Consider the following 9,261-nt stretch of genomic DNA (forward strand, 5'->3'; position numbering starts at 1 on the left):
GGAACTTTAGAATGAAATGACATTGTTGGACATCAAGATTTCAATCAAAGGCGCTTACGTGACCTAAATTGCCTCAGTCGGATGGGTGTGTAACTGCAACAAATACGTCCATGAGTGAGTGACTGAGTTGGGTTTTATGCCGCTTTTAACAATATTACAGCAATATCACGGTGGGGGACACCTGAAATGGGCTTCACACATTGTACCAATGTGAGGAATGGAACCACGGGCCTTCGTCGTGACGAGCCAACGCTTTAACCACTAGGCTACCCATGCAGCTTATTTCAATATTGATTCCTGCCAAAGTAGTCCCAGTATTTTTAAATCAGTGTTGACGAACGGTTTGACTAGTTTCAGTTCAACCCGTTCTGACCAACTGAGGCATGTATAAATCGGTGATCTAAGAAATGGTATACTGATTCATTTAACCATGATTCTTAACGTTTTCCTCCTTTCAGAGCCGATCTGTGAAGACCAAAGGTTAGAATTTGTCTTCAGCAAACCATGCTCGTCGTAAAGGGCGACTGACGGGATGAAGTTGTATCCCAATTGTGTAGATCGATGCTCATGCCATCGATCACTGAATTGTCTGTTCTATACTAGATTATTTACAGACCGCCGCCATATAACTGTAATATTGCTGAGTGCGGCGTAAAACAACACTCAGTCATTCAATCAAAATAACCTTTCAGAGCCAAAAGAAAATCGGAGATAATGAGTGCGAAGTGGCAACTTGGTGAAAGGGGAACAACCTGTTTGTCTTCGACAGGGGGCGTTAGGTGTCACGACACTGCTTCGATCTTTCCGCGGAGTTACCTGGTTGGAATATACACCTTTGTTCTCAAGAATGGCTTTTCGATGCTCTGTACATTTCGTTTTTCATCTGGCAAGCATTGGTTTCTGAAGACTGGCATCTTCACTGGACGAAATACCGGTGTATATTTCAGCCATGCAATAAAAATATAATATCTAATTTTATTCTAATTTAATTCTCTAAACCAACTTATATTGAAAGAACATAATTCATGATTATCTTCGCAAACGATCATTCTCTTCACATTGAATGCGACACATGAAAGGAACTGTACAGCCTCGCAGGTAATACATGTGAACATTGGCGAGTCTCATATACAAACAAAATTGTCATATTACGATTTACTAAAGACAGGGGTCCGTACCACTAAGCGATCGTAGCGACTTGTCGACGTTTATATGGAAAGATCAAGTTAGAGGTACAATTGCTTGATGTAAGGAGCCTGCTGGATAAATAAAGGACATGAATGAGTGTTTGCTGCTTACGTCACAGACAGTTATATCATTGTATCTCTGAGAATGTGTGGAGCATGGTGAGCGCATGCATGTTTTCCATGTACAACCATCGCTTCCGTGACGTCACACTTGGTAACCACAAAATCATCATAATGTTGCTCAGAAGCATCATGAGTGAGTGAGTTTAGTTTTACGCCGCACTCAGCTATATGGCGGCGGTCTGTACATAATCGAGTCTGGACCAGACGATCCAGTGATCAGCATCATGAGCATCGATCTACGCAACTGGGATACGATAACTTGTGTTAAACAAGTCAGCGAGCCTGACCACCCGATCCTGTTACTTACCTCTTACGACAAGCATGGGTTCCTGAAGACCACAATTCTAACCTGGATCTTCACGGGTAAGAAAAACAGGAAGTTTTTTCATATGGCTAATCAACAAACATAGATGTTGTCAGTGTTTGAACATCCACTGAAAGACATCCTTTGGGTAAAGGTCGTATCCAAATGTTACCAACTCCCTTTCATAAATTTGCTCTATTGCCATAAGTGTATCTCTTCTTATTGTCCCAAATGCATGTATTTTCCATTTACGTTTGGTTTTCGCCATCTGACTAAATGTTCGTTTTGCTTCGTCGATACTCATTTGTTACATCTCTTGTGAATATCAGTTTTGGTAGAGGTAGTTTGGACTTTAACCTCTCTACGGATGAACTGGTCAGGTATCCATTCATCTGAAAAGCGTCTAAAGTCTTTTTCACACAGTGGACAAAGCATGACTTAAAGTCTCGTTCAAAGAGTAAATAATTATAATCTATAAGCATGTGCATCTCCTCAAGCACATGGTCTGCATGCTCCAGAACTTGAACAAAGTCACTTAGACCAAGGAGCTGAAGTATATATTTACTGTCTGGATCAAACGTTTCCAATTTACCAACAAAATCAGGTTTAAACCGGCATGGACTGCAGTGATGCATAACGGTTCCAAAATGGTCATCCATTTCACCATGAGTTTCGTTGTCCCAATGCACAATCAGATCCAAGAAATCCTGAAATGACACATTGCTGTAATCCTTGTGACAAAAATCGTATGGATTCTTCATATGGTGTCCTTTTCTTCTAAGAATCATGGCTCCGAAGGTCTTCAGGAAATATTTATCAAGGACAACAAATTTGTCTAGAAACAGAGACCAGAGTCTTGTATATGGTTCTCTAGCGAACATGAACCGCGTTGTCTTGAAGATCAAGTTTCTGTCGTCATTTAGATTATATAACTTGAGTTTTCTTTGGCTGAAGTGAACATCGTATTTGCTTACGGTGAATGGGTTGAAGCGGGTGATGTTGTATCCTGGGTTGTAATACCTGAGGAAATGGAACACCCGCAGCCAAAATGTTGAAGCGATCTTGTGGCTCTGGCAGAAGGACACCATTGATCTTGGGTCTATCACGACACTTGTTGCCGTTCCAGAAGGGTCGGACTGACAGTGCTTGGCGATTAGCTCATGTCTGGTTCTCTGTTGCTCTTTCATGGCTGGAGGAAGTGGATACGTTGATTCCTGGGGAAGATGTGGATTATCAGAGAAATGGTATGAAGTCAAAACGTACAGACATCAGATTCACACGTCCGAGCTAAAATAGATCGGTAAAGTAAACCTTCAATAATGAGTACCCATTCGGAACAAGGTTAAGGGTTTTGCTTGTGATGAGTGAGTGAGTGAGTGAGTATGTTTTTACGCCACTTTTAGCAATATTCCAGCAATATCACGGCGGAGGCCACCAGAAATAGGGCTTCACATATTGTACCCATGTGGGGAATCGAACCCGGGTCTTCAGCCACTAGGCTACCCCACCGCCCCAGGTTAGTGACGGGTCATATGAAAAGATTATATATCCCTGTGGGGATTTAGGGTTGGAATGGATCCCCAGGACCCTACGTTGGTCGTAAAATATGATCCAACGTATACGGTGGAGTGAGTTGGGTTTTACGCCGCTTTTAGCAATATTCCGACAATATCGCGGCAGGGGGCACCGGAAATGGGCTTCACATATTGTACCCATGTGGGGAATCGAACCCGGGTCTTCAGCGTGGCGAATGAACGCTTTAACCACTAGGCTACCCCACCGCCCTAGGTTAGTGATGAGGCTGATTATCAGCGTCATCAGCTAGAATCAAGTAAATATAATAATACATATGCTAATTCGATTATTTATCAGGTCTTGGCATGTAGTTAGATATATAGTATTGCCACGTGCTACATGAAACATTCTTCGCTCACCCAATCATTCACTGACTGACTGGAATGCTTCCTTGAAGTGCATAGTTTAAGCAAGCATGTTCTCAATCTAAAACTGTATTTTCCTTCTCACTCACTCCTAGATTAATCTTTCGCAACACTTTCTCTTCACAATGACGTCAGGGGTTCCGTATTTTCCAATTGACCCATTGATTCAAAGTACACATAATCAACAGGATGGAAACGGGTAGTTCATTTTTTCTGAATATTTGTGAAGTACTGCGTTGGCGTATACATTACCCACAAAAAATGAAAGCAATCATTTGACCACAAGCATTTCAGTGGGCATGGAATGTGATCCTTCATAACGAAAGGGATATTCACCGTTTAGGAAAGGATTTGTACATGTCATATTTCCTCAGATCTCTACATCGTTGGACTATGGAGAATTCATTTCAACGTCATTTTTTCTGAACAGGGAATAAGTCACAATGAGATTACTTAATGTTAACAAATTTAGCCTCCGTCCACACCTGTCCCACTTTTATAGGGTACTCGAACCACCCATGCCTATGATCAATGAATAATAACATATTATTTTATTATATCATATTTTACATTTTTTCGGCTTCAGCAAGTATAATAAAACGTCATGATTCCCTTCCCTCACAACTTCATTACTGATGTGAATAACATTTCAAGCAGTTGGACTACAGTGACGTCAATTACAAATATCATAAATGTGACCAACCTGTTAGCTTACGTCGAATGATATTGGAAACATGGGAAAATGGACACAAAATATTTTCCCCTTGGAGTAGGTATGCAGGAATGCTACAATATATTCCTTAAAAATGTTTTCTCGGGTGAAAGAATGTACACACGTGATAAATGGAATGAACAAAAAAAGATAGTAAAATCTTTTACTTGGCTGAAAACAGTTGCGGAATACTGCAGTCTGAATGTTGAAATCACTATTGTGATATCCGTATCGAATGCATTACTGCAGAATAAATTATTCTTGGTGGTATTTTACATTTTTCGGTACGCCTTCATCTACCCGCTAGATAACATCAAATGGGAATTTTATATCACATGAGACGCTTCATATGCAAAGCAAAATAAAGTATAAATAAACTTTGTTTTATTTTATGTTACCTTGTTGGTGAAATCCATACTTCTTGGACTTGGGTCAGGATCTGAAACAGGTATGACATACGACCTTGGTTGACGATAATATTAAGGAAATACGATGTTCAACACTGGATTGTCTGGTCTAGATTTGGCTATTTACAGACTGTTGCCATACAGCTGGAATATTGAGTCGAACCTATTTTCAGTGGATCCTGGAACAACTAAGATACGCAATCCTTGACAGAAAATTACTGATGTTTCCGTTACAGAGCAACTGACATTGACAGCGTTACTTACTGTATATATACAGAAGTAAACAAGGAATCGCCGAAACCATCGCTGCAATGGATAGGATCAGCTTCGAGGTCCTCATCTTTCAAGAAGTCTGCAAGAGAATGAGTGACTGAGGGTTATTTTTCCGTGCGCCCACTTCTTTCGTAAAAATATTGTTAGTCTTGCATTAAGAACCGAAAATATACACAGTCTCTAACAAACGTCCCAGCCCTCCCTCCAGTGTTGTAACAGTGGTCCGTTAGAGATGGTATTATATAAGAAGGGTCCACTGGGTTACCCGTTGGTTATTGTTAAGGTGGTGACTCAGAGGAGCTGGGTTTGATTCCACATGGGGGTGCACTATGTGAAGCCAGTCGTGGCAGTGCTCTCACTGACTCACTGAATCTGTCTATCGCTCTTGCTGACTCACAACTCACTGTCTCACTCACTCACTCACCCACTCACTCACTGAATCTGTCTCTTGCTCTCACTGACTTACTGTCTCACTCAACCGACCATTGACTCTCATGACTGACTCACCCACCTCACTCACTCATTCATTCATTCATTCACATACCTACTTACTTACTCCTCCCACATATACCAGCAAAATGACCTGTAGAACAGGTGGAGGCAAGAAAGTTAGTAAAGTTTCTATGTGAATGTGCATCCGAAAGTGTGAATTAAGACTTCACAGGTAACAATACTGTCTGCATAACCAGGGTTCCATTCTGCCAAACATGTGGTTATCATATCAAGAATGATAAAATCAACCACACATGCACAAACCTGTCCGCATTGTAAAACGACAATGTACTGCAGAGGCAACAATCACAATTCAATCATGTATCCAACAGACTAGTGAAAAAAACGAAAGGTCGGCGTCCCGAGACGACACCGCTTCAACACAGACCCACTGTGGGGTAAGTGAATACATATATGTCACATACAGGTCAACCGTGACTCTACAGCCCTCCTTGAACGCTGCACGGCACTTTTAAGTGTGTAAACAAAGAGGCCTTCCTAAGCAGGAACACCTGTACAACGAACAGTTTATACAAGGAGATATGTAACTGGCTTTGATATGCTTGCACATCGCAACTAAACATAAACCTACTCACCTTAAGGTGACTTTCACATCGACATGATTATCACGGTCAGGGTCAGACTTTTCACAGGTGGTCATGTCTACCTTGCCAAGGTCCAGCCCTCCGTGTGACCTCCCTCCTACCTCCCTGTGCAGTGGGCGACCGCTATATGGGTCGTCCCTCTTAACGCTGTTGTTAGAATGTGTCTACTTGTCGAGACAACGACAAGCAGAATGGGTCTCTTGACCTGTATGTGAGGTAGCTGGGGCGTTAACGTGACGAATGTCATCCCAGCTAGACATGGGGCTTATCAGCTACTGTACCAACGAAGAGTTTGTTCAACGGTTGATAGGCTTAGCCACGTCTCGACACCCAGTAAACTACGGTTATGACGAACACGGTTATAACGAACTGACTCATATCATGTGCTTGGGTCATTGTCACTGTCTGTCTGTTTTAGTCGAAATGTGTGTAGGAGGTACTGTTATAACGAACTACAATTGGTGGCATTTTAGTTCGTTATAACCGTAGTTTCTTAATGTCATTCTCGGTTAGATATACCCGTAAGAAGGACTGGCCAGGTGGTCAGACTCGGGCTACCATAATGCGTAAAACGATGTACTGTTGTAACGAACCAAAATTAGTGGGCGTTTTGTATTCGTCATAACCGCAGTTCAGGTACGGCATGTGGTATTCAGGGGTAGATATACCCGTAAGAAATATGGGTCATGTGGTCAGACTCGGGCTACCGAAATGCGCGTAAGGAAGTACTGTTATAACGAACCAAACTTAGAGGGCCTGTTGTATTCGTTACAGCCGTACTTCACTGTACGGCATGCGGTATTCCGGTGTAGATCTACCTGTAAGAAATATTGGTCATGTGGTCAGACTCGGGCTACTAAAATGCGTATAACGAAGAACTGTTGCAACAACACCTTTCGAATTCGTTATAACCGTAGCTCACTATACACCCTGTGGCGTTCGCGGTCAGAATTCTACCGTAACATGGACAGGGCAGGCGGTCAGACTCGGGTTACCTAAAATGTTGAAATACAAAACAATTTCAGAAAATTCATTAACATCGATAGAATTTGAAATGTTGATGTTAGGTTTATAATTCCTGCATATGTATTTATTATAAATATTGAAATTACATTGATTTAATCTAAACATGTTTTTTCACTCTCTCTTTTTCTTTTGAAATTGAAAATGCATGGTCTGCTAGAGACATCCGCTGGTCATTAGTAAACAGCTGTCACCATGTTGCATGGTCAATTGCAAGCAAAAACGCCAGCGCATTGAATGGAATGCACTTTGGTAACTTCAGACACCACAGAATATGGTCCGATCCCAGCAAATTAGCACCATTGGAGTGAGTGAGTTTAGATTTACGCCGCTTTTAGCAATATTCCAGCAATATCACGGCGGGGGACACCAGAAATGGGCTTCACACAGTGTACCCATGTGGGGAATCGAACCTGGGATTTCGGATCGGTGAGTGACCGCTTTAACCACTAGGCTAACCCATCGTCTCTCCCACCACAGGAGGACATAGTATGCTCGCTGAGATCTAACATGATAGGATTACAATGTGCGTTGGCAGTGGAGCAATATACACACGTTCCATGACGTGAGATAATTTTTTAACGCCGATTGAAAAGTGTCATTTCACTTCACGACAGGTTACTTTATCAGCAAAACGAGAAGTTATGAAGGCCGCGGACGAACCCACAACCATATGCTTCTGTTAAGCTCAAGGGACACAACTCTGCAGAGGAAATTGCTTCTACTGAGAAGACTGGGCCAACGCGGGCCGATCATGAAGAACATTAGGAAGGTGTGTATGCCAATTTGGTTACATTTTACTTCTGTTCTTAAAAACCGTTTAATTTCATGATTTGATTTTACATGTTTTACAATAACTACATGTTTAATTGATTGGAAGATTAATGCGAACTAACTGTTTCCATGTTGTTTTTTTACCACATTCATGCATATCCAGGTTCCGAGGTAGGTGGCGATATCCCCTGCGACTACTAGTACTTAGACTGGTCAAATTGATTGATTGATATCTCAGCTATATGGCGGCGGTCTGTAAATAATAGAGCCTGCATAAAGACAATCCAGTGATCAACAGCATGAGCAATTGGGATACGATGACATGTGTCAGCCAGGTCAGCGAGCCTGACCACCCGATCCCGTTAGTCGCCTTTACGACAAGCACGGGTTGCTACGTCCTCAGAAGCAACCGTGCAGAAAGTGATACAGTGCTTCAAAGTTTTTTGGTGAAATATATAATTCATGTGCGACGTTTTGGATGAACACCGGGGCGGTGGGGTAGCCTAGTGGTTAAAGCGTTGGCTCGTCACGCCGAAGGCCCGGGTTCGATTCCCCACATGGGCACAATGTGTTAAGCCCATTTCTGGTGTCCCCCGCCGTGATATTGCTGGAATATTGCTAAAAGCGGCGTAAAACTAAACTCAGTCAGTCAGTCAGTCAGTTGGATGAACACCAGTGAGAGGGAACAAAGGGTTATTCCCAACACTAGTTGGGAGAAGTGTGCTGAAAGTATGCAATAAAGTTTCGATGAAAGAGTGAGTGAGTGAGTGAGTGAGTATGTTTTTACGCCGCTTATAGCAATATTCTAGGAATATCACGGCGGGGGACACCGGAATTGGGCTTCACACATTGTACCCACGTGGGGAATCGAACCGTGGAATTCAGCTTGACGAGCGGACGGTTTAACCACTATGCTACCCCACCGCCCCTTTCGATGAAAGAAGTACCTGGAGGAATTACTAAAACGTGCTTAAACCTAAAAGTGAAGCAGTAGCGTAGTCTCTGTATAAAACAAATGGATGATCGTGAGTGAGAGAACAACCAGGACGGTTGAATGTAGAAGGAAACGTGGAGTAATGCAGGTCGCATACGACACCTGATTTACAGGTTCCTGCTGACCCCAAGGGACGTAACTCATGAACTTCATTAATGTCTTTTTCAAATGCCGTTTAATTTGAAGAGTTGATTGTATAGTTGTGAAGTTCTAACACGTCGTTTAAAGTGCCCATTAAACACACAAAAAGTTGCATTTACCTCAGAGTACAAATTACCATACCACGTTTTAGTTTATATATGACTATCAAATTTTAGGATGCTCCGTACTTTGTGTTTGTAGTATAGTTTAGTCGTACGCAGCAAATTTGATGGCAATGCGCGTAAGAAAGAACATGACTTAAGCCGGTCACGTGTAATACTGAACA

At 42.2% G+C, this 9,261-nt stretch overlaps 1 protein-coding gene across 1 annotated transcript; it reads right to left on the minus strand.

The window, feature by feature from the left end:
* Positions 1-1,029: 1,029 nt before the first annotated feature.
* LOC124255117 (carbohydrate sulfotransferase 11-like) lies at positions 1,030-6,291 on the minus strand. The gene is made up of 4 exons (XM_046688959.1): positions 6,035-6,291; positions 4,938-5,025; positions 4,665-4,705; positions 1,030-2,828 (listed from the first exon to the last, which is right to left on the minus strand). Exons 2-4 carry the CDS (start codon positions 5,011-5,013, stop codon positions 1,887-1,889), a joined length of 1,059 nt encoding a protein of 352 aa, XP_046544915.1. The 5' UTR covers positions 5,014-5,025; positions 6,035-6,291; the 3' UTR covers positions 1,030-1,886.
* Positions 6,292-9,261: the final 2,970 nt, after the last annotated feature.

The sequence above is a fragment of the Haliotis rubra genome, unplaced genomic scaffold, assembly GCF_003918875.1.
Source record: "Haliotis rubra isolate DU_JTF1 unplaced genomic scaffold, ASM391887v1 Scf593, whole genome shotgun sequence".
NCBI lineage: Eukaryota > Metazoa > Mollusca > Gastropoda > Lepetellida > Haliotidae > Haliotis > Haliotis rubra.

Coding starts and splice junctions, on each gene's coding strand:
- LOC124255117 (XM_046688959.1), bottom strand. CDS start 5,013: ATGAGGACCTCGAAGCTGATCCTATCCATTGCAGCGATGGTTTCGGCG. Junction 4,706..4,937: donor TTTACTTCTGTATATATACA/GTAAGTAACGCT, acceptor TACCTGTTTCAG/ATCCTGACCCAAGTCCAAGA. Junction 2,829..4,664: donor GTATGGATTTCACCAACAAG/GTAACATAAAAT, acceptor CATCTTCCCCAG/GAATCAACGTATCCACTTCC.